At 38.3% G+C, this 25,703-nt stretch overlaps 1 protein-coding gene across 1 annotated transcript; it reads right to left on the reverse strand.

Annotated features, from left to right (window-relative positions):
- RMND5A (required for meiotic nuclear division 5 homolog A) lies at nucleotides 1-24,227 on the reverse strand. Its single transcript, XM_063300419.1, has 9 exons — nucleotides 23,501-24,227; nucleotides 20,840-20,982; nucleotides 13,016-13,150; nucleotides 12,796-12,896; nucleotides 9,816-9,982; nucleotides 8,424-8,589; nucleotides 6,311-6,413; nucleotides 4,932-5,086; nucleotides 1-3,136 (listed from the first exon to the last, which is right to left on the reverse strand). Exons 1-9 carry the CDS (start codon nucleotides 23,640-23,642, stop codon nucleotides 3,073-3,075), a joined length of 1,176 nt encoding a protein of 391 aa, XP_063156489.1. The 5' UTR covers nucleotides 23,643-24,227; the 3' UTR covers nucleotides 1-3,072.
- Between the last annotated feature and the right edge of the window lie 1,476 nt (nucleotides 24,228-25,703).

Genomic DNA, 25,703 nt, shown 5'->3' on the forward strand with positions numbered 1-25,703 from the left:
TAGATTTAGCAAACATTTTACTCATTACAGTAACAGTGTAACATAATACATCATTTGTGAGTATAATAAGCCTAATAAAGCTCTACCTATCGACCATCCCCATGCATGGATTCAATTGTGTGTCGTATCTTTTTCATATAAGCAGGGAGCTACCAAAACTGAGCCTCAGCTCTGTGTACTACAAAGAAAGTAACTGTATTTGCAATATGATAATCTAGCACAGTGTTTCTCAACCTCAACAACTTTTAAGATGCATGGACTTCAACTCCCAGAATTCCCCAACCAGCCTCTTGGCTGGAGAATCCTGGAAGTTGAAGTCTACAGACCTTAAAGTTGCTGAAGCTGAGCAACATTGATCTAGCACACAACTCACTTGAACATGTTATAAACACCAAACATGTTCATATGCATTATTTTCATTGTCACTCCCAAGAGAGCCTATCTCTACACTGGTTTCCTCATATATCAGTCAGCTACAATGAGGGTCTCAAGGGCAAGATGGGCTTTGCTCTGGATCAAAGTAATGGGGAAATGTTTGCTAAAATGAACTATGGGTCATGGCTCTTATTCTTGAGACTATAGAAAAAAGTTACCAACAAATAAATGTACACCTGGAAGTAGGACAATTTTAAATTTGGACAAAGTGCCTTACAAGATTTAAAATCAATTAAACATAATTTAAACAAATTCTCTCTCTCAAAACCAGTTGGGCTTTTTGTTGTGCACATAAATTCTGTTTTTTTCACCATTACTAGATCTTATACTGAACCATTTTCAAGAAAAACAAAAGCAAAGCATTTCCAAACCATAAGAACAATGAAAAGACTCAAAAATAATTCATACATATCCATGAATTCTAAACAAGGGTAGAATATCATAGCTCATATTTACCATGCCACTCCATCATACAACTGATGGCGTACCACTCCAATCTCTGGACTGAAAAACAGTGCAGCCATCTATGAACTCCCCTCCCAGAATGAAATGGCTAGGAAGTAATATATTCCCCAGTGATCTGAGGAAGAATAAACCCCACTTTCACTTGGAAGTCCACTAAAATGACATCAGTCCTTATATTTTGGTATGAAGATGTTAATCCTTAGGTATAAGATAGGCAAACTAGCACAGTCTCTTGGATTAAAAAAGAAAACAGAATTGTCTGCTTGTGAGTCCAAGCATTTACACACAACCCAATTCCCATTGAGACTGATGGCCCATATACATGCAATTATTTATGTCTGCAAATATTCTTACATTATAAATGCTCCTCTTGGATACAGCTGTGTATTACATTGCTACATTTTCAACATTTTCTTACATCACTCTGAGTACAAGGACATATTTGACTCACATGTGTGCAGTTTCCTTATTATGATAAAAGCAACTTCACTGAGATTTGAACCTGCACAGAGAACGTTTTTACTTGCTTCTCATTACCTTTATTAAATTCCTTTAGAAGCACGGTATGGAAGTAATTCATTGTGTGAGTAGAGAATGCAGATGTACTGCTTTACCTCTTTTTTTCCTATCTGAACAGTAGTATCAGATTGCATTGGTGTATTCTTAGGGAAACTGACCAATTATCAGATCATATAAAACCTTTATGAACATTTTTCTGTGTAATGTGCTAGGCCAGTGTATTAAATATTTCAGTATCCAGCCATACAAAGATGGAGTCTTGGTAGCAATAAATATCAATACCGAGTAGCTATTCTGCTTTATTGTAGGACAGTGCAATGAACGCACACACGACATTTGCTATGACGCGCATCAAATTTATAAGTATATATTCACTTTGGATATTATTTATAGTACAAATGCATAATCTTTCAACTATCCTAGCTTTTCCCAGAGAATCCAGGCCACTGCAAATTGGCAAGACTTTGGATATTGGAGTCCGCTAATGTTTCTTCTTCCTGACTACGATACTCAAGATTCTCCAGGAAGGAAGAATGGTAGTCAAATCCAGTTTTAAGTCTCTAATCTAGATATTTGCTTTGTCACCAGAATAAATTTAAGAACAAACTGATATTGTCATGATATTAATGGGGACATGGTCACTGGCACAACAATTGTGACAGCAGATGACGTATTTGTTTCGATTAAGATGGAGGTCCAATCCTGGGATGAAAAGACTAGTGAAACATATTCTATTCCCCGTCTTAACAATGAACATTAGCAACAGTGTATTTGGTTCTGATAACTTTATAAATAATGTAACTATCATGTCTAGTAAACTGTACAGCAACATGACACTGATCTTGAAAACAAACCTTAAATTATAACTAAAAAACCTGAAGAACAAGCATTCACTGGCAAAATCTTTCCACCCTAGAGCTCCACTGTATTGAATACTCTCAGCCACCCAAGGAGCTCTCGGCCATGAAATCAGCTGAAATGAATTCATAAGTGTAAGAAACCTTATTCAATTGCTACTTTTGTAAATCAGAAATAATTGGAAATCTGTTATATGGTTATGTAAATTTTATGTATAAGCACATTAAGGTGGAACTCAGATGGAATTTAAAAGCTGGAAAAAATGTTCCAACAGGGGGGAAAAAAACCCTCTAAAAATGTCAGAGTTCTGAGTTGGGAAAATAATAACAGAAATACAAGTGTATCCACTATTCAATTTTTAAACTTTTTTTTTTCCTGAAGTTCTCTCTTAATTATTTACATGCTAAGGAAATAAAAAAATTTCCTTCACATTCTTTATGGTGACAATAATCAGAATGATAAAAGCAGGACAAATATTAGAGTTATATGGTGATTCGTGTCTACTTTATAAAGCAAGGTCACCATATAATTAAGTACAAAAAATCTGCATTGACTGACAACTGCTGGTGTAGTATCTCGATCAGATATGGTGACCAAGATTAGAGTAAAAGCCCTATAACAGATATTACTTCTGGAGCTTTTCCAACTGTATGTCTGCGATAAATGTTGGCAAAAATTTCTGGACCATCAGACTTATACAAAACACAGGAGTTCTCCTTCATATGTACAGCATAAAATGGAACATTTGCCTGCTTTAGTGTTCCAGACCACACACATATATAATAATTTGTGTCCTCAGAAGAATATCTGTTTGGCATCTCCAGGACTCTGCTCCATAGGACAATAAGGACATTTTAATCTAAAAATAAAGAAAATATTAAAGTTAGCTGCAAAATGGCATTTAAACAGCCACATTTGAAGATAACATATTTAAATAGCTGACACTTGGCATTTTCCATCTCATTTCAATATTTAGTTTGTGATTAACAATATTGTAACAAAAGGGCAAAGAACAGCTAGAGACCAAGATTTACAGTACAAAATCAAGGTTAAAACTGAGAAACATCAAATACAGGCATCAAATACAGTCCCTACCACATCTCTCTAAGAGATTTTAAGTAGATCCCTCCCAAAGGATAGAAAACCTTGCACCCAAACCAATAATTAGGTAGGAAGATGAATTTAGGATTGCTGTAAAAATGACAAAGTGAGACTTAAGATACAAGTCCTTTAGGGAATGTGAAGAAACATCTGCTGGTCCAAAAGCAGCCCTAAAATCTTGATTTGAATCGACTGTCAGAATCATGTGAGCCTCATTGGTGCAACAGCTTCACTGTCTTCAAATGCATTTCCTGAACCATTTCAAATGCTGGTTATCACCTCTAAAGCCCTGAACAACTTAGTACATGAAAGGCCAGCTCCTCGCATATGAGCAGGCCCTGTGCATTAAGATCTGTAGGAAAAGCTATGCTATGTACTGTGACAACAGAAACATATGGCTGGGAGAATCTTCTCACTATGGTTAGGGTTAGGACTTTTTTGCCACCACATGAAGATTTATTTATTCTAGCAGACCTTTAAACTTTGGGGCTCCTGATTTGTTTTATACCTGTTCTCCCTTTAAATCAGCTTCATGATACTACTGGCCTCTACTGTTTTTGTAAATGATGAAAGACTAAGTCACCCTCAAGTCTTCTGAGAAAACAGTGATGCCCTGGAAATAATCAAAGTAAATTTTTAAAAAATAGATTTTGCTCTCACTTCCTGCTGCAGTGATGGGAAACCTGTGTAACCCATTATGTGGAAGAAGGGGGTGGAGGTGGGATTTTTATACTGGGTTGCCTGAAGAGCTTAACACATCACATTCACTGTTACATTTAAGTCTGTCCTAAACCACTCCAGACTTGTTGTCAGTCAATATAGACAGTGCTGGGCTCAAGGGACAAATGGTCTGACTCCTTAAAGGAGATAGACATTTTAAAAAATCTGAACTTTAAAAAAGTGAACATTTCAGCTACCTTTTATGCATCTGCAACATGAACAGGAAAGATGGGCTAAAAGAGAAACAGGAATCCAAGGGAGAAGAGCCTCCACTTCTCTCTGCTTACCATTGTTCCTATTCTGTCCTTGTCATCTCTACTGCCAAACCAACTATTTAATAAAGAGTATCTAGATGAGTAAATCCCTCCAAGAAGTAAAAGAAGAATGGTTTAATTTACTGCTTCTTTGCACTCTGAGAATCTGCTGCAAGCAATTCCACTTTTGATTGGGAGCTGAGGCTTGTCCTGTGTCAACAACCCTCCCTACATCTAAGGATGGAAATCACGCATCATTCACTTGGATATTTTGCATTTTATTTCATGTCACTAGGAATCTTTCAGATGTGGAAATGATAGGAGCTGTAATCAGTGCAAAGGAGGATACTAGGTTGGGGAAGATTGGTTTAAAATATCAGATGTTTACAGAGCACTATGTAAGTTTCTATAAAATCAGGTAGCAACTCAATCTTCTGACATGCTACTATAATAGATTGTTTCCAGACATTTATCGTATTTTTTGTCTTCTTGCCAATATTTGTTAAAATTCACACCCAATTTCCAAATATATTTTAAATTAAAAATTCAATTTTCTCTGTGAATTGAATTTTGACTTACTTGCTGCCATTAAACATTTTATTTAGAGCATCTCTTGATATAATATGACCACAAACCAGCTTCATAGGTGGGTTATTATCAGTTGTTTGTTGACGAAGGATGGGGCAAGCAAATATTGAATGATACCAGCATTTTTTGCCAAGGTCCACTTCAATCTGAACAAAACAAAGATGCAGTCACTAACCATTTTAGATCAATGATTTATATCACTTCTCTCCAGGCATATTGATTGGAAAGGATCATATCTCTCATTGCCTCAACTGCTTTCCACAGGCTTTTGCAGGCAATTCATAGGAAAGTTAAAAGACCTCATGGTGATGGACATGGGTAGCATCGCTGGTTCTCTCCTTGCTACTGGTAATACCATTTTCCAAGGAATGTAGAGCAAGGATACATGGATGAATGCTTGAAAGAGGCAATGACTGTAATGGTTGTCTCTTCCAGAGATTAATATAAGGAAAGACTCTTCCACGTTCCATCACTTCATTTCTATAGCCCAACACCTCAACAGATGGCAATGGCTATAAACAGGGATTACCATGCTGCACTAATCTCAGCAGCTGAAACAACTGCACATGCTTACTCTGTTTACCTGGATTCCTCTTCCCTTCCTTCCTCTAATATTTAAAATCATAAAAAAATTAAACTACTGCTTAAAATTTAGGATGGAACCAATATTCTGCAAGGTGCCAGATGTACTTTTGTGTGTACGTGTGCACTTTTGAGTCAGTCTTAACTCCTGGTGACTACATGGATAAGTGCGTGCACTTTTCTTGGCAACATTTTCAGGCAACGGTGGTTTGCCCTTGCCTTCTTCCTACGGCTGAAAGTGACTGGTCCAAAGTCACCCAACTGGCTTCATGCCTAATGCAGGACTAGAACTCATGGTCTCCTTGTTCTAGCCTGGTGCCTTTAACCACTACACCAAACTGGCTTTCACAAGACATACTAATGGTGCTAAATAATAAAACAAAATCTAGACAAAGCACTAAACTCTAGTTTATTTTAATACCCATAAAACAAACATCCAACATAGTTTATTTTGTGGGCTATAAAACATATTTAATTTTTAACCACAGAATTTTTTTAAGTAATTTGCAAATAAATCTTATAATAATTAAAATGGCTTTTGAACAAGGTGTTACAGCATTACTATCAACAAAGAACTTCAGATATTGCTAACCTGAAAATTAAACTAATCACACTACATAATAAAAAATAAAACATTTATTATTCTAAAGTATAAGAAAAATAAAATTCCAGTTACAATGTGATTTGTGCAAGGCTATAATTCAAATATTTACATTATGCAAATAATTCCTATTCCAGACAAGAAATTATCACAATCATTGTCTATTGGGATAGAAAAAATTACTCACTGGTAATTCATCTTTCTGATTCCAAACACCTGTGCACTGTCTTTGTTCTATCACAGCTTTTATATTAATTAGAGCTGGCAATGCTACACAACCTGCTGAAAAGCTGAAGAAAGCAAAATATCACCTTAAAGTTTAATATTGTGAAACTTCTCTTATAGTAGTAAGTTTAGTAAGTATTGTATTCCCCCCTCCCCAACAATTAGCCAAAAATTCGGTATGGGGTGGGAGAGGATTATCTTACATTTGCTGCGAATAGAAGATGTTGATGGAAGAATTAATTATGCATACATTAGTGTTGAAGAGTGTGAATGTGTCTGAGGATAAGCTGAGGATCAGCAGTTTTGAGAGGGACTGTTTGCATGATGAATGTAATTATTTTGTAACATGTATTTTCTTCTCTGTTCAGCTACCTCTTCCCCTTACCTCAGTTCCATTCAGTTTGCTCCCCTCATTTTCCTTCCTCTCTTATTGAGGCAGCTACTCCTTCCTCTTATCTCTTCTCCAAACTTTTATTTTCTATTTCTATAAAAGGAGGGAAGGGAATGTGTGCCTAATGTACTTGTGAGTACAGTGTGTGGCCTGTGTGAGAGAGAGGATTGTTGGTACAAGGTGGGGTTCAATGCATTTTATAAATGGGGTATCTTACTCTATAGGCAAATAATTTTAATTCTATTATTGTTGTTTTTGTCGTTTCGCTATCTGGCCTTCCCTGTTTTAGGAGTGTAACTACAGACAACAATTAAAACAAATGTATGATATGTGCATATTTATTGCTTGGGGGAAGAGAAATCTCCAGGATTACTTTCACATGGAGTTGGCAACCCTGAGTTGATAACATGGAAAATTTTGGTATTGCACAGTTGTATTTTTTTTTCCTTTTCCAGTGGGGAGGGTGGTTGTCTTACATTCACAGTAATCTTCTTTTTGAGTAAGTATGATAATATATTCTGAATTATACTAAGAATGCTATCAGTGTTGCCAAATAATGTATGAAACTTACTAGAACAATGGCTACTCTTCAGATACTCATTTAAAATAGAACCAAAATAACATCATGCATTCACCATGCTATCTTTTGTATATAAAGTTCTCATTGTAGAATAACAATACTTAAATGTAGTGCAAAATCAAATTTACTTTTAAAGCAAAATGCATCTTGTGGAAATAGCTTTGAAAAATACACACATAGCTGGCCTAAATACTGTACAACTTCATTTTCATCACTGGCCAAAATTAAGACAAAACTAAAAATAAAATAGCAAGCTATAATTTAAAATAATACAATACATGAATTCATCTTGCAGCAGCTTAATATATAGTCACAACAATCTCTTCACATTAATAAACTTGCATAAAGCACACCATACCACACTTCTCTAGGATGGGACAAAAGGTTGCCAAAAGCATACTTGATGGCAACACTACTCAACTCTTCAACTCTTTCAGCTTCACAAAACGCAGCCTGTTTATGAAACCTCACAAACCCAGGTAAAAGGGAGCCTTTTCCAGGCAGTTCAATAAACAGCTCGCAACCATCTCAAACCATAAACAGGTCTCTGAAGCATCTCAGGCAGAAATGCAACCACCTGATTAGGATCAATCAAAAAGTAAATACAGCAACTTCTTTCACAACTTGTTTTTGATTAATCCAACAATTAACTCTTAGGGAGCCACATATTCAGTATCGTTTGAAATCATGGGGTTAATTAGAACCAAATACCACTTGCAGGACTGCCATAGCATCCATATAGTATGTAATATTTTTTTATGTTCTGTTATGGATACAATTGCTTTCAACCTTTAATTCTGATATACACACACACCAACACACACACACATACTGTGTGTGTGTGTGTATATACAGTATATAATGGAAACACCTGCACTTGAAGATGAGGCTAATCTCATCTTGTTCAGTTTAGAAAGGGGTTCAAAACAGATATTTTTTAGCTAGGCCTTTAAGACTTTTATGTTATTTATGCTGATTCATGGTTTTAACTGGAGGGTTGGATTTTTTTTCTGTTAATAAATTTGGAATTGGGTGTCATAGAATTTTGTTTAAAAAAGAACTCAGTAGATATTCCAACCTGGAAAGGCATGTAACAAGCCATACCTAACACTAAGAGGTGATTCAACTGAGAGTCCCAATAATGCACAAGCATCTCTCGTAAAGATATCACAGATGTCTGCCCACTGATTTGCATCCAGTAAATGGACATATGGAGAATTTTCAATTCCTTGCCTCAGGTATACCAGGCTTCCCATCAAAATTTGAATATCTGTAAAAGATAACAAATTTGTAATTTAATTATTTTATAACACACACACACACAAATTGTATTAAAATGTGAGTCTTTATTCTAAAACCAAGCATAATTTAAAATTAAAATATAGAGGGAACAGATAAAAATTGATAATTCATTAGGAATTATCTCATTATTCAATTCATTCAATTATTGATAATGAAATTATTCAATTCATTATCAATCACAATTAATATATATGACATTTTAGAAACTGTTCAACTTGTGGCCTAAGACCACCTAAAAGTTCAAAGATAGCTGGAGATGTTTCCCTTTTCTTTCTTTTTGCACTCAGTTCTTAAAAGTTAAAGTTTTTTATCTCCTCCACATAGTGCTTCAGAAGTAAAAGTATTCTTCTATGTAGTTAATTATGGTTATAATTACAGTTAAGATTTGTACCTTTAGAACTCTCTAGGTAGCCCAAATAAATTTTTATTTGACTGTTTTCTTTTATACCTATACCAGGTATCCATGCAGGCAATAAGAAAATTTCAAGAAGAAGCCCTATTATTTTCTTTAGCACTTTTATTTTTCAGTCTGATGTTCTGATTCACAATCTTCAAGTGAGCAAATGCATCAGAACTGTGATAAAATTCCTCAAAGACAGGATCTGGATACTGGCTGGCCAAAGAGGCTTATGGAGTTACATAAAAAGTAAATAGTCACTTCAAGAACAGGCAGTTGTATTTAGTGAGATATACGAACAGATGTTTAATTCTTAAATGGAACTAAGTGAAGAACAAGTGGTTTTTTTTTGTTTGCATTTGTTTTCTGAAGAGCAGCCCTCTGTTTTGCTGGAAAACAATACTTCTAAGGATGGACAGGAATCCAGAAATAGATTTATAATTTGGCAGTGGGAAAAGGTTTTCTCTAAAAAGAAAATGAATAGGGAAGTAAAACCTCCATTGATTGAGCCCTGGTTGGGTTAAAGTAGCTCTTAGACTCAAAGACCCCAAAAATATATCCTTGGGGAAAAGCATTCTAAGGCTTCACAATTTAATATGTTCTGTCTCTAATGTTTCTTTTTACAAGACTATACAAAAGCACCAACATTTGTAAATAAATTTTAATGAATGAAATAAAACTCTGAACAGAGCAACAAAACTATTTGGGGCAATAAAGTATCTGTAGAGTTTTCAATCCATATAGCCTTTAACCTAAAATAGTTTGTTGTCTAGCATATAGTATTTGATGTTGCTTACCTTTCTGATGATTGAGAGCAAATGGCTGGAAGTTTTTTGCATACTGCAATGCTTCTCTCTGGTTTGCAGTTCCACCCATTAATAAACTAATAAAATATAATCTATGCAGCTTAAACTCTAAGGAACTATTCTGTGTCATAAGCATTTCTCTGTTCGAAACAGCCCACCTAAGAAATAATGGGATAATTATTTTTAAGAAAAGAAAAACAGGTTTAGCTTAATTAGGATAATGATTTACCTATTAGACCTTTGTCTAAGGTTATTTTCATTAAAATAATGTTATTTGCTATATTTCTTATATAACTAATATAGCACCAGCAAGCTACCCTGGAGGTAGAATAACACTACTTTCTCCAAATACAGGCATCTTAGATTTAGCCTGTAAAGTGAAATTTTGAAATTAATGTCCATTATTTTGCCATGCAGCTTGCTATTTAAAAGTCACTTCATAGAAACTGTGGAGTAACAGTTCCTGGTAGCTGCCACCGGTTAGAGCCAGGTCAGAGTTTCAGAGAAATGCCTTTGGTTTGTAAGTAACTACTCACTCACAGTCCTGTGCCAAATAAGAATGGTCTCTAGGGAACCAGACAGAGATATTTTTATTAAGAGCAAGAAGTTGACATTTTCCCCACTGGGTCTTAATGTGCTAAGATGATCTCCATGTGAGCAAAGCAGCTGATAAAACATTTTCTGAACAAATAGCTATTCTATTTGCAGGGCTGTTAAAAACTTTTTTTCACATTACTACCCAATAACCAACTATTAGTAACTTGGCTCAGATAATAACGTATGATAAGTAAACTTGTTCAGCACATTTCCAAGAAACACCCTGATATTTGGAGCAATGCTTAAATGCAAGAGTGCTGCAGGACTGGTTCCAATGCAGAATTGGAATGGAAATCATTATCAATTTCAGTGACCCTAATGTCTATTAATCTCTGTTGTCCTAATCTCACTACATTACTCATCAGTTCCAAAACTGTAATTAAAACAAGGCTGGGTTGTGGTCTTATGCACCTCAACCGGAGGTGTGAATGGAGATTGCGGAAGTTCCGCTGGCTATCTTCCAAGAAAGAGTCCTGAAGATTCCAAAACTTGAAGATCCTTTTCCCACACAGTCACATCCAAACCCTCTTGCAGGGAAAGTCTAGAGCAGAGCTTTCCAAACTGTGTCTCGCACGGTCGAGGGATCATACAGGTACTGTGCATGCACAGTATGCGCAATCGCATTGAAACAGCTGATTCTGCGTGACTTCCGGTGACACAGCGGCACCTGCAGTGTGTTAGTGTGTCGCCAACTTGAAACATTTGGAAAGCCCTGGTCTAGAGAATGTATTAAAAACAGGTTCGGAGAGCAGGGAATTGTTTCACCTTGTCCCTGTGGAAGAATTGCACTGGCTATTCAGGAGGAGAATAGCCAGTACAACTCTTCCTCCAAGGCTGAGAGGAACATGAGTTTCTCTGCCCACGCCAGCTCTATTTCAAAGCAACTGTTGCAAGATTCCTGCCATCCCAGAGCAGGAGAATCAACGTACTGCACTTGAACTTGAGAAATCATTGGAATCCAAGTTAGAAAGGGTCCTTCTTGTTAAGCAATATTGGAAAAAGCATCGCTTAGTGACGGCACTCCTGGCAGTGCCATTGCCGTTGTTAAGCAAGGATCATGGATTGTGGGTCACTAAGTGAGGACCTCCTTGCAACTTCCTGCCGGCTTCCAACAAGCAAAGTCAATGGGGAAGCCGGCAGGAAGTTGTGAGTCCCAGGCAGCTCACAAGCAGGCCAACAGGCAGGCAAGTGGCTGCTGAAGTGCGAGTTCAGCCAGGCATGGGGTAGGTGCTCTGGAAGGTGAGTGGGGGCACAAGCACAGCTGGGCTGTGGGTGGTTGCTGCTGGTGGGGGAGGGTGCACAGGTGGCTGTCACATCTCATTATAGCCAGGCTCCTTGGGAGAAAAAGTGGCAGGAATGGGAGTGACTTACCAGAGCAACTTGCAACCTTCCCTGCCGGCTTCCCCATTGACTTTGCTTGTGGGAAGCCGGCAGGGAAGGTCAATAGGGTTATCTGCTCTGTTTGGCCACCTGTTTATTGGACCACGGTCTCTCCTGGTTGTTAAAGTGGCCAGGGAGGTGATCTGTAGTTTGAGCCAGGCTGTATGTTGGCCCTTGTTGAGAGAGGGGCCAGTGCCTCCAGTCCTGAAGGAAGCAGTGATGTGCCCCACCCACAGGCCAGCTTTGGACCCAGTGATTTTAGACAAGTACCACCCTGTCTCCCATCTTCTCTTCTGGGAGAAGGTTTTTGAAAAGGTGGTCAGTCTACAGTTACAGGGAACCCTGGAGGAAACTGATTGTTTAAACCCATTTGTATTGGTTTTTCTATTGTTTTTAAACTGCCCAAAGCCAGTTAGAATCAGGCAATATGTAAATTGAATTAGACAAATTAGGAAAAACCTCAGCCGATACAGATGCTGACATTACTATAGAGAGTAAGTAGTCCATGACTCAGTGGAAACAGAAGATTTGACACCCATGAATGAGAGGTCAGGAGCTCAGGCTCTTCAAAGAAAGAAACTAATTCCACATTCTGCATATCATTTTCTTAGAAGTTCAGAGCCCCAGGAAATACAAAAACTGTATGTGGCACTTGGAATACTAAATGAATGCAAGTTTGAAGAGCACTCTGTCACTTTACCTTTGGGTTAGTTCTCAGTTGCAGGCCTCAGCTTAACACTTTATGAGTGTACTTTACTAATTTGGCTGGTACTGACTACTTACTCAGAAGGGGCCGTTTCCTATGGAAGGATGACAGCTCCTGCTACATATTACAGCTACCTGAGCCCTGGATTTCACTTCAGGCAGAATAGGTGAGATTTAGTATACATTTCTTTACATCTAAACACAAGCATTCACAAATTTATTAAAGGAGACGCTTTCAGTATTTTTTAGATTTTTATCTAAAGATACCCCAAACAGCTGAATAACTCACTCTAATGCAGGTCTCAAAACTCTAACTTTAAGTGCTTCCAATATTCGGTTTAGCTCCACAAATGGTTGCTTTTGACTTTGGTCTATAGAAAGTCCAGACTCCTGAAAAAAAAAAGTCACAGCCCATATCTATTAGTTAACAGAGTATTTTTCACATTAGTATCCCTCCACAATTATTAGATAAAATATATATTTTGCCTCCACATTCTAGCTGTAATTACCTGACAAAGCTCCTCAGCTACATCTAACATTCCTTGCCGGAAAAAGTGTTCAACCATAACTTCATTCAGAATCCGCTGGCTATCAGTCTGCCAACATCCATCTATTCCGACGCTGCTAATGTCAGAGTCAAAATTCTGTGAAGTGAAAAAGGATAATTAAGTCCAGAAGAAACAAATTCTTCCAATTTTATTTTATTTAGATAAATGTCAATATCTGCACTTTCAAACCTTTCCTCCATTACTAAATTATCTCCTACATCCAACCATATTTTAAAACTGAAGATAGAAGAGGCTCCAAACTCATTTCCACTATGCCCATAAATAAAATTATGAAGAAATTCACATATTCACATTTAATTTATGTAAGGCACTGTGGAAGAGGATGAACACTGCAGGCAGAGGATTCTAGTTTTCATCAAGGGATATGACTGGACTCACTTGTTACGATTTCCAAATATCTTCCGTTTCCTCTCCTATATAAAAATGCCTTTTGGATCCTTGACTACAGTTGTTTCTTTTTTTACTTAATCTTGTAAGAAAATATAAATCAGGGCTATTTACCTCACAGCATCTGTCTTGTGATCTGGTTGTAAAGGGAATTTCTCCCCCCCCCCCTTTGACTTGGTCAGATCACTTCCTGGCCCAAATGAGATTAGATGAGCCACCCACAACCTGTGCAAGGCACAACCTATTCAACTGGTCTGCCCCAGCATCTTATGGACCGAAGTGTTTCTGAAATGTCTTGAGTAGTTTCCCAAAAGTTTGGTAGGGAAATCTGTCAAAATCCTTGTTGGCCACAGGATATGCAAGGCAAGCTGGGCTCTTGATGAAATCACTCCCTAACAGCCCTGTTGACCAGTCCCAATTGACTCCTTGATTTACTCAGGAAATCTATGAGATTAAATAGCAGAAGTAATACCCAGACCAGCAGTGGCAATAAGAGAGGCAAAAGGCCTTTACTTCTCCCTTACGTATTAGCGAGGGGGTTGTACAGTAGCCTTGTTTAGGGTTGCTAATTCCGTTTTGAGGGGGAGCCAATATGAAGAGCTCCAGCCCAGCCACTGTGACCATATTCAAATATCATGCTAAACCAAATAACCATTCACTACGATGAAAGTGAATCATAGTAGATCTGTGCATAATCTCCCCTCCTCCCCAGTTTTGTGGTTGAAATTAGTTAAAATTTGTTACATTCTGACAATATTAAATAAAACAAACTAAACTATTATTTGAACATTTGGAATGGGGGGAGGGTATGAGAGCTGTGGCTAGCATGTTATTTTTAATATTATTAGTTTTAAACAAACCCTAAAATAAAAAAATCAAATTATGGGAAGGGAAAGTTCCAAGACAAGTAATTTCAGAAAGTACTTATGAATCCAGACAATTTTCATATGTTATGGCTTTCAACCACATATCTTCTGAGGTAAGCAGATCACATTATGCAAAAAGGATTGATTTATAAGCCTTGTGATTTTTTTTTTCAGAAGCACCTACCAAGGCGCTTCTGTATTGAGAGGATTTGCCAGTGACATCACCGTTGCCCAGGCGATGCCCATGGGGGCTCCTTTCATGTCCCTGTTATTTTCCCACCGAAGTAGTACCTATTCATCTACTTGCATTCACATGCTTTCCAACTGCTAGGTTAGCAGGAGCTGGGACAAACTGACGGGAGCTCGCTGTCACGTGGCTCGTGCTCTCGGGTCTCAAACTGCCGACCTTAATAGTCCTCTGACTCAGCATCTTAACCACTAAGCCACCGCAGTCCCAGTCTTGTAATAATCAGCAGCATTTACATTATATGTTTTAGGTTATCTTACTAGACTAATAGGATTGGTTTCAACCAGGTTATGATATAATTGAAGGCCTTTGGTCTGAAGACACACTAAAGACATTTGATTTCCTTCTCTATGCAATGAATACAAATCTCAAAATATTTTAAACCTTTTTTTAATTCTATCGACCCATAAACATGCATGTGTACATGTAGTCCTCGCTTAACAACCATTCGTTTAGTGATAGTTCAAACTTATGGCGGTGCTGGAAAAAATTGACTTACGGCCGGTTCTCACAGTCATGACCATCGCAGCATTCCCCTATAGTCATGTGATCACAATTTGGGCACTTGGCTACCGGTTTGCATTTATGACCATCTCAGCATCCTGTGATCATCATTTTCAACCTTCCCAGCCAGCTTCTGGCAAGCAAAATCAATGGGGAACCACGTGATTCGCTTAACAACCACGTGGTTCACTTAACACCTGTGGTGATTCACTTAACCACTGCAAAAAATGTTGTAAAATTGGGTCAGATTCGCTTAGCATCGCTCAGCAACTGAAATTCCGGTTCCAATTGTGGTCGTTAAGCGAGGACTACCTGTATATACTTGTTTCTCTATTTTTGAACCAGAGGTGCTTTGGGAGTATCTTACAAGCCTAAAAGTTCCCAGATTGCTTAACAACTTTCATAAGCACATTTCCAAATGCTCTCTGTTGCTGGTTCAGAATTGATGTCACAAGACAAACACATATAATAAATGCATGCAAAACTGGAATGATATCACTCCGGAGTCGTAAGTGGAAAATTTATTAAAATTGGAATTCTTATGAAAGGAATCAATTAAATAACAAGGTGTAAAAAAAGATGTTTTTGTTAATAATTATTTAAATCACCAAAAGTAGCCAAGTTCAAATACTGTTAAAACCTATACTTGTATTACCTTGTAAGTGTTCATGTTAATTGTACGTTAATAACCATGACATGTTGATTTCAAATGGAACAATGTTTTAAATAACCTCAGAGGCTATACTGTACTAAAATTGTTTAAAGCATTTAATAACTTTACTCTTTTAAATTATACAAAGCAATAGTTTTTTATGTTACAAGACTTTTAACACACATTTAAAACAAAATAATTGCATCTAGGTATATACAGGTGGTCCCCGCATAATGACCATTTGCTCAGCGACTGTTCAAACTTGCAACAGCACTGAACAAGTGGGACTTAATGATTGGTCCTTGGAGTTCCAGCTGTTTCAGTGTCCTGCGGCCACATGGTTGCCATTTGTGCCCTTCCTACAAGCAGAGTCAATAGGGAAGCCGGCAGGAGATTGCAAATGTGAACCATGTGACGTCCTCACTTAATGACCCGCAGTGATTCGCTTAACAATGGCAACCGGGAAGTGCAGAACTGCAGTCATTAAGTGACGTGGTCATGTGATATCATGCTTTATGACTGTCACTTAGCGACGGAAATTCCGTTCCCAATTGCTATCGTTAACCGAGGACTGCCTGTATATATGTCTGTGTGTCATTGATAATATGAGTGCAGGAAGCGTTGGTAATAGTTATTGGAAAGGTCAGTTATCTCCAAAAATGTGCTAATGTGCTTTTCATAAAGAAATCATTTTTAGAAAAAATAATAATCCTCTTTAAAACAAAGTATTTACTCTTTGGGACTTTATTATTAAACTGCTTTTATAAATATCATGAGAGCCAGTTTAGCATAGTGGTTAAGGCGCTGGGCTAGAAACTGGGAGACCGTGAGTTCTAGTCCTGCCTTGGGCACAAAGCCAGCTGGGTGACCTTGTGCCAGTCACTCTCATAGCCCTAGGAAGGAGGCAATGGCAAACCACTTCCAAAAAACCTTCCCAAGAAAACTGCAGGGCCTTGTCCAGGCAGTCTCCAAGAATCAGACATGATTGAACGTATTTTTAACAAATAAATATTGTAAGCATAGTCAGATCTCACATAAGCTTTGCTAAAGCTAAAGCTCCAGGAAAACTATCCTGTGTAACAGGGATCAATTTCTCTTCTAAAGCATACAAAATATCCTTATGCTTTTTTCTCTCCCATCCCAAATGTTGCAGTATGGATCTGTCAATCACCCTGTCTAGTATTAGCTAAACATAAGTTAGCAGTGATGTGTTCTACATATATTGCTTGCTTTATCACATTTATGTGACAATTGCTCCCTGAGGTAGATCCTTTTGGACCCAGGAGAAATTCTTAACCATTTGCTCCATTAATTATTATTATTGTTGTGAGATAGACAGACAGACAGGATAAAAGCCTAATAATCAAGGTGGTAAACATACGGAATACTCTTTTCCCTACAACAACAACCCTGTAAGGTGGGTTGGGCTGAGAGAGTGACTGGACCAAAGTCACCTAGTCAGCTTTCATGCCTAAGGGAGGCCTAGAAAATAAATAATATGCAGATCTCCCCACAACTAGAGAAACACCTTAACCATTACACCAAACTGGCTCTATTTAATTAAAAACAGAACCTTTGTCTCTTCTCCCCCCAACTCTTCTCTGCACAATGAATACAAAATATTTTAAACCTTTTTCAACTTCAACTTCCTATAGACATGCTCAAACCAACTCATGTAATAAAAATATAAACCTACACAATATAAAACTCAGAATAGCAAATAAAGATGCTTAAACATCAGCTTCAGATCCCTCTATCAAATATATTATGAAATGTACAGTAAAACTGTTGTTTTATTCTGTCAGTTTTCAATAGGGGCATGAGTGAAATGAAAATACCTGGATGGGTTTGCATTTCCCCAGACAGATCTAGTGCACAACTCTAGAGGCCTTCTGCACTCATAGCTCCTGCTCAAGGAGCAGGTAGTAGCCATGGCCAAGACGACTTCTGCACAATTTAGGGTTGTGCTACAGTTGGGCCCCTTCCTGAATCATGAAGCACTGAGCACAATCCCTCATACTTTGGTCACCTTCCATCTGGATTACTGCAATATGCTCTACAGGGCGCTGCCCTTGAAGAGCATCTGGACACTGCAACTAGTCCAGAAGGCAACAGGGCAAGTCATTATGCCCATGTTATATCTTTGCTTTGTGAACTACACTAGTTCCCAGTAGACTTCTGGGTACAATTCAAGGTGCTGGTTGTCATCTATAAAAGCCCTACATGACATGGGGCCAGGATTATTATATTTCTATCTGACCTTTTTAAATATATATTTTGCTCAACGCAAGGCGGTGAACATACCTAATAGTCCCGCCTCCTATTTCCCCCACAACAACACTCTGAGGTGGGTTGGGCTGAGTGTGTGTGTGACTGGCCTGGAGTCACCCAGCCAGCTTTCACGCATAAGGGAGGCCTAGAACTCAACGGTCTCTGGTTTCTAGGCCAGCACCTTAACCACTACGACCTTTTCTGATTGTCTCTACTGCCATCATCAGATTTGGTGAGTGGTGCGTGCTCCAGGTCCTATCTATTAAAGAATGTCATTGACTGGGACCCAGGAAACATGACTTTTCTGTCACTTTGCCTGCCGTCTGGACCACCATCTCCCCTTAGATTGGCCCTGGCCCTGCTTGCCTTCTAAAAGGCTCTTAAGACGGAGTTATTCTCCCATGTGTGGGGGTCAGGAGGTTAAGTGAACCTGTGAGATACTGTTATTGCTCATGGTTGTTCTTGGCTGCCACTTTATGTTGTATTATTATATTGATTTTTAATTGTATTCACTTATTCACTTATTCATAAATAAATAAAATAAATAATATGCAGATCTCCCCACAACTAGAGAAACACCTTGACCGTTATACCATACTGGCTCAAATACTACAGTTTAGTATTTATTGGCAGTTATCCTCTGACCTTAGCTGCACATTTTAACAGCTCTCCTATGGACCAAAATACAGCAGTCATGTCATCTGATTTAAAATTTGATAACAAAAGGCCAAAGAAAGGTTATCAAAGCCTTCTCTATTAAAAAAAAAATCTTGTGTCTTTAAGAACAGCCTTCCTCAACTTGGCACCCTGCAGAAGTCTTAGGATATCAGCCCTATGGGATTGACCAGATCAGGACTCCACAGGAAGACTAGATCCATACTTCACTGACACAGGCTGTAGCAATAGAATCGTGTAAGCCTGATTGTGCTTTTCCTCTCCTCCCTCTTATACCCCAGTGAGTCAGGGAGGAGCCAGCCTGAGTCTCTTCTTAATAATATTTTCCTTCCAAGGGTTTAAGGAATGTTTCCGCCTTATTGTTTATGTAACAGTTTCTCAATAGTTGCTTCACGGCCATTTCCATGGCATTCTACATAGGAGCACAACTCTCCACACACACACACACACACACACACACAGGAAAGAAAGACACTTGAGAGGATAGCAACCCTCTAAATGGCAATGCTGGTTGAGAATTTCACATGTAATCTCAATACGTGTGGGTGAACCAGGTCAGGAAAGCTTGCATACATTCCAAACAGCATGCCATCTTCCATGCCATCTTAGGTAGACACTTTCATTACTTTAATGAAGATGAAAAGCTGAGTGGGAAGGAGTGTTCACCAAAATAGTCCTCAAGCTACTTCTGTACACACTGAAAATAAAAGAGTTTTAGAACCTCTTAAAAAGTATTAAGTTATCTTACTTACCCAAATCCTGTAATGCATAAAATCATTATTACCTATTTTTCCTGAGCTTATTGGCTTCTCCTCTTAATTCTGCAAAATGTCAGCTGTTTTTATGCTGAAACTAAAATAACTCTTCAAAATTAAAGAGAGATCATGAATGTTCTGTTGCCAAACCTGCCTTTAGTGTAGATAAGAAATGTGGAGTACACAGGACTGCATTTTCCATTCTTTCATCCACTCCTCTCTGGCACAAATTCTTCAATTCCAGAAAGAAGAAAGAAATACAAGTACTTACCCATGCCTTATTTTTTTTTCTCTTAACCATGATTAAATTATCATCTTCCCCTACACTTGCTTCAATTGGCTATATATTTATTTTAATTATTTTTATACTGGAGAAACCTAAACACTGATTCCTACTTACTAATGCTTTATTTGGCCTGATAGACCACAAAGGGGTGAATCAGTACATTTTTCACAAAACACATTCTCATTCATGGTTTAGGCATGATAATAAATAAATTATTTAACTTCATGAAATATTTATTTCTATGCTATTAAACTTCAGCTTATTGAGTAACATTTGGAAGTGTTAAACATTTCAATGAGCAAGGTTAAAATGCTGCATATAAATCAAATTGATGTCACAAAATAATTATAAAAAACTAGCAATGAAGCTCTGAAAATCAGTAATCCTAAAGTAAGGTATTAGACAAACTTGTCACTAAGAGAAGGTAGTTAATGATGCTGATATCATTATATCGCCAATAAAGTAATATGCACATGGGTAAACTCTACACCATCATAATACATAGCTTGAAAAGCTTAAGCTTCAAGTATAATCTACAGCAGAGATGGCTGGTAATGGTTCACACAAGAACCTTCCATAACCTATTTGGGATTCCTAAAGGACCGCAAGATCTTAATGCCAGAACCCAGTGGCAAAATGGCAAATTTCAGCAGTGTGAGATTGCTGTAAAAATAAGGTTAAGAATGGGAACTCAAGGCTTCTGGGAGATAAACCACTCCCACTCCCACTGTTTAACACCCTCCTACAAACCCCAGAAAATTGTCTACATGCTGAAATTTGGAAAAAAAAAAAGGCTGAATTTTAACAGCATAGTTTTAGGCTCAAACATTTGCAAATAAGAAAAGGAATGAGAACACAAGACCTCTAGGAGGATAATTACGTTCATTTTCTTACATAAACTCCTTCCCTACCCCATAAAAAATTGGCCATAAAATTTCAGCCTCATCCCTTCATGCAGACTGTGTCATATTCAGAACAATTTTTTTTAATTCAATGGAAATGAGCTAGTCATGGTGATCTGAAGTCTAACTTATGCCTATCAAGTATGCATGACCCAATTTAGTCCCAACCCATAGACTGAAAAAACCCAAAATCTGATGCATAAAAATGAATATTATTACCTTGTCAATTGCTTTCCCAACACGAGAAACACTACTGTGGATGTCCTTATGATCCGAAGCCAATTTCTGAACTGTGTCCTTTATTCGTTTACAACATTGGGTCATAACAAGTGATATTGTACCTGATAGATCTTCATCTGGATCTAAACAGAAGAGAGGAAAATTAAAAATTGCATTATGAACACAATCTTAAGCTTCTAAAATCAAAACCCCAGGCTTCATACTTGAGTTTCAGTTTCAAGGAGCTGTGCAATAGAAGAATGAATTACAGAATACAAATCACAGAAACTTTATTGCTGTAGGAGTAGCTAGCTTTTGAAAGATACAGATAAAATTACATATTACAGGTAAGAAATCAGGTCAAACCTATAATCTGAGATTAAATGTACTGCACCAAATATATACTGAGTACATTAGCTGTTAATACTACAAATTACTTACCTGAAAATGCAGTTCTTTGAAAATAGCCATGTCACATGTATATAACCAGCTTTTAATGCAAAAAGACAACTATGTTAAAATTCTATCCAGCATCTGACTCTTAAGAAACAACAGGCCTGTTGAAGCAGATCTCACTTACTTTTCCTAAATTCATTTCAAATCACTTAAGAATAGGAGAGTTAGCAACTAGAATGGGATGCTTTGGATCAATCCTGCAAACAGCTATTCATCTTTGTTCTAACAGAACAGCAGTTACATGTAGAAAAAAGCATGTTGTATTAGTTTTCTCTACATATTCTTAGAATCAATGCAGAGATTTTTTTCTAAGAGTTGACCACCTGCAGTTTTGGTCTAGCTTGTCAGTTACTTCAAGTCACTAAGCTCAAATACAAAGTAAGGCATTTGTTTGTTTTTGCCAGAAACTATTCAACAGTGTACCCCAATGCTCCATATCCTAAACTGATATTTTAAGTATACTTAACATATTTGGTAAGAAGTCCCATAAAAATGGGAATTTGTCATCAAATAATTGTATTTGGTTTTTACAACTAGCATGATTTTTCGCAACCTGGCATGAACATGATTAAAACAGGTCAAGGATAGTTGCCTTTGTTATTGTCCCAGCTCAGATGCCAAAATAATGTCCTTTTCTTAATCTTAAAATTTCATTTCAAAATTAAGAACCCACCTTTATCTTCCATTCCAAAATAATGTCCATGGTGAAAAATTAGTTTAAAATGCAAATTGGTATATTTAGTCAATAAAGTCATTTCATATATAGAGGGCTGAGATATCTTTCACATAAAACAAGAAACTATACTATCAATTGTTTTATTATGATAGGGTTTTGTTTTCTCCATATCCTCTCTTTAAATGGGACCAATAGTAGCCTAAGGAAAGAAGCCTTCTCATAGTCTGTTTCAAATTTATCCTAATCAATAGATTTATGGAGTAGGCCTGATAATTAGGTGCTCCTGAGCCAAATTCTGCCACTGAGAAGTAACAGTTGACCCCCTTCAGCAGATAGTCTAAAGGCAACACACACACACACTTAAAGGAATGCATAATAACAAAGTCTACTATCTATTAACCAGCAATTTTAGGAATGTAGAAATGCTACTCTACCACCACCTTACTCACTCTCAAAGTGGCCTTTCAGGAAAATTTGTCCAGGGATGTAAAATTTGTCAGAAGATACATGAATCATATCCTGCCCAATTTAATTTTACATCATCTGGCATATGCATTTTTGAGGTTTTTCTTTCTTTCTACTTCTTGGGGGTAGGAAGGGTGAAACAGAGAAAGAACATACCACCTTATTCTTTAACCACTGAGTCCCTCTTTGGGGGAAAATGGGGGGCAGCACAAATTTGAGAAATAAATAAATGAAAATAAATAACTTATTATTTTACTACTAAATGTTTCAAACAATATACTTCAGTCAGTTCCGTAACACCAATGGAAAAGTAAAGGACAAATGTTGGGAAGGCCAGACTATCGTCTGCAGTGGACTTGAAGGAGGGATCCTACAGAAAATTAAAGCCAAGTGAACTACATAGAAGTCTAACAAAAGCAAAATAAGGTGTATACAGAATTTTCTGGGAATGAACCTGATCAAACCAAATGAGAAAAAAAATGAACATAATTGTTACACTGAGTGCACAACAGGTCACATGACTAAAAACAAATTTAAAGGAAGAGATGACACATTCACAAAGCTTGGGAAGATGAGGAAGTACAACAATACATACAAGACGACTGGGACAAGGCAATTAAAACATCCACGGAATAGGTTCTGTATAGGGTTTTACCGTCTTGCCTAACTGGCCCTGATCTTATTTCTTTAACAGCAGTCTGACATAAAGAAACAATAAGAAATCAAACCTTGGCTGGCATGGTGATAATGTTTTTTTTTCCCCTCAAGCTTTTTCTAAGAGTACCTCTAACAAAGTGTAGCCAACAACCTCCCCACCACCACCACCACCCAAAACCTTATATATGGTACAGGCACATTCGTAAAAAAAGCTGGGCTGGAATTAGTTGCAGCTCCCTGCTGAGCACAGACTCAGTGGCAATTCTGGATACGCTGGTGTGCGGTTTGTGAAACAGCCGACCCTTTGAGGCAAGCTTCACCTGCTGAATTTCTACCCGCACAGGGAGGGACTCCCAGGAGGAAGAGCAGCTCGGAACGCTTGTTATGAGGAGGAAGGGGGCACATACTCTCGCTCTGGAGGATCTCGCGGCGCAGCCCCGCCACGTACTGGATCAGCTCCTCTAGACTCCGCTCGCACAGCTGCCCGTAGCCCGAGAACTTCTGAAGCACCTTCTCCAGCTCGCGCTCCACCGTCACGCACTGGTCCATTGTCTTTCCCTCCGGCGCCCGCCTGTCTGCCCGCCGACCAAGCAAGACCGTACGGCTCGGCCAGAGGACACCCAACGGAGGACCTCCGCGAAAAAGAACGAAGGAGCCAAGCGAGGCTGGTTGGCGAGTTGTTGTTTTTGCAGGCAGCGCGGCGGACAACTGGGGTCCTTCGGCGCAGTACTGGAGATGCGTCACAGGCAGTGCTGTAAACAGCCTGGAGGTCCTCAAGGGGAACCTGGGAGCTTATGACTAAAAATAGAAAATGATCTGAACAACTCACACCCTTGCAAAAGGCTGAAGATGACCGTTTCGGGTCCTTAGTTGCTCATTGTCTCCCGCTCACCCCTCTCAAACTGACATCTGCTCATGACGTGATCGGAATATCTTACAGAAATGCTGCTGCGTAAACATCAGCTACCAGTATAGACAAACCAGTCCCACGCTGGCAGTAAAATGACGGGGGTTTTCCAAGTTGGGCTTTTTTTCACTGAAAGCCTGATGTTTGGAATGAAGTTTTAAATATTAAAAAAGCGTTTTCTCCGCTTTTTTTATAGACAACGTTTCACCCCTGGGACACGACAACGAGCCCCAACGTAGTGACGGTGTGTGAGTATCGATGGTGAATCTCTCATGCAGCCGGTCCGCATTCAAGCCAGGCAACAGTTTAGACACCTCAGACCGATCTAGCTCAAGCAGGAATTGAGAGCGTCTGAAGGGCTCCGAGACTCTTGAAGCAGCTGCTTTTACAGGAACGCAGCTTTGACGAGCTGCTTGTGGGGAGTTTCTCTAAGAAGAGAGGTTTCCTTTGTAGGATCTTACTTTAACGGCAGGTGGGTCTGTTTACGAGATGCCACTAACAAGCCGCGGCGAAAACGGAAGCGACTTTTTGAGGTCTTTCTCTCATAGTTTGAACTTCCGTCGTGAGTTGATTACGTCCAGGCCACACGGTGGGATTGTGTTTGCTTTCCTTCCTCCTGAGTTGGAGTCTTCGATAGTGGATTCGTCGAACTTTGTTTTTGCAGCTAACTTCCTACTTCGCTATTGTTGGGAGTCTTTTTTTTTCCTTTATCGATCTATAGCATAAATTCACGAAGTAATGTTCTTCTCATCCTCGTTGTCACATTTTTCTTAACTGTATTTAGTTATGTTACCTTTGCTTTTCCGCCAAGAAATGGTGCTTATAACGGCTGTTAATTTCCTTTTGTCAAATTATATTTTTCCTTGCCCCTCCTTCAGTGCAGGCCATATGTTACAGTATTGTGTTTTACAAAATGAGCAAAAGATAAGAGTCCATCTTAGGGACCCACAAACCAGATGAGTGCGCATTGAGATAAACTTTGTTTTTAACCATGTCTTTAAATGACCACCCAGCTGGCCAGGTTCACATGCTGACTTGTAAACCATAGTTTACAAACCATAATGGCTGACTTCACACATACTCCTAAGCCAAATTGCAGTGTACCTTACTGCAATATGTGATCCTAAGCTATATAATTTATTAAACTTGTATGTTGCCCAACTCTCAACAACTCTGGGCGGCTCTCAATAATCAAAGAAATTACTATAAAATCTATAAAAGATGGCAAGTGGGACAGACCAGATGAGGCAAGGGGGCTCACACTTCCTCATGAAATGCCTAGGTGAAGAGCCAGGTCTTCACTGCTCTTCTGAACAATAGCAGAGTGGGACCCATCCAGATCTTGGGGGAACCTCATTCCAGAGGGCAGGTGTTGCTACAGAAAAGGGGCTCCTGGGGTCCCGAAAGATTACATTGTTTAATCAAAGGAACCTGGAATGCCCCATGGTCAAAGTGATCAGGCAGATACTATGGGCGACTTACTAGGTTGCTACTAGCTTAGGATTACAATTCTAAATCTGTTTTTCTAAGATCTTATTTACATCAGCATAAAGTAGTCCATAGAATTGCAACTTTATAGTACAATCTTATCCAAAATCTACTCAGTTGTAAATTCCACTGAATTCCTAAGAATTTACTTACCAGAAATAGGGTGAAGGATAGCCAAATACTTATACTGGTAAATGAGGTATTATTGTATCTAC

The sequence above is a fragment of the Candoia aspera genome, chromosome 4 (genome assembly GCF_035149785.1).
Source record: "Candoia aspera isolate rCanAsp1 chromosome 4, rCanAsp1.hap2, whole genome shotgun sequence".
In the NCBI taxonomy this organism is placed as follows: Eukaryota; Metazoa; Chordata; class Lepidosauria; order Squamata; family Boidae; genus Candoia; species Candoia aspera.

Excerpts from the sequence above, each read along its gene's own strand:
- RMND5A (XM_063300419.1), bottom strand. The coding sequence starts at position 23,642 with ATGGACCAGTGCGTGACGGTGGAGCGCGAGCTGGAGAAGGTGCTTCAG. Across the intron at positions 20,983-23,500 it reads CGAGATCCTCCAGAGCGAGA|ATCCAGATGAAGATCTATCA; the intron begins GTATGTGCCCCC and ends TCTTCTGTTTAG. Across the intron at positions 5,087-6,310 it reads ATCAGAAAGATGAATTACCA|ATTGAAGTGGACCTTGGCAA; the intron begins GTGAGTAATTTT and ends TGTTTTGTTCAG.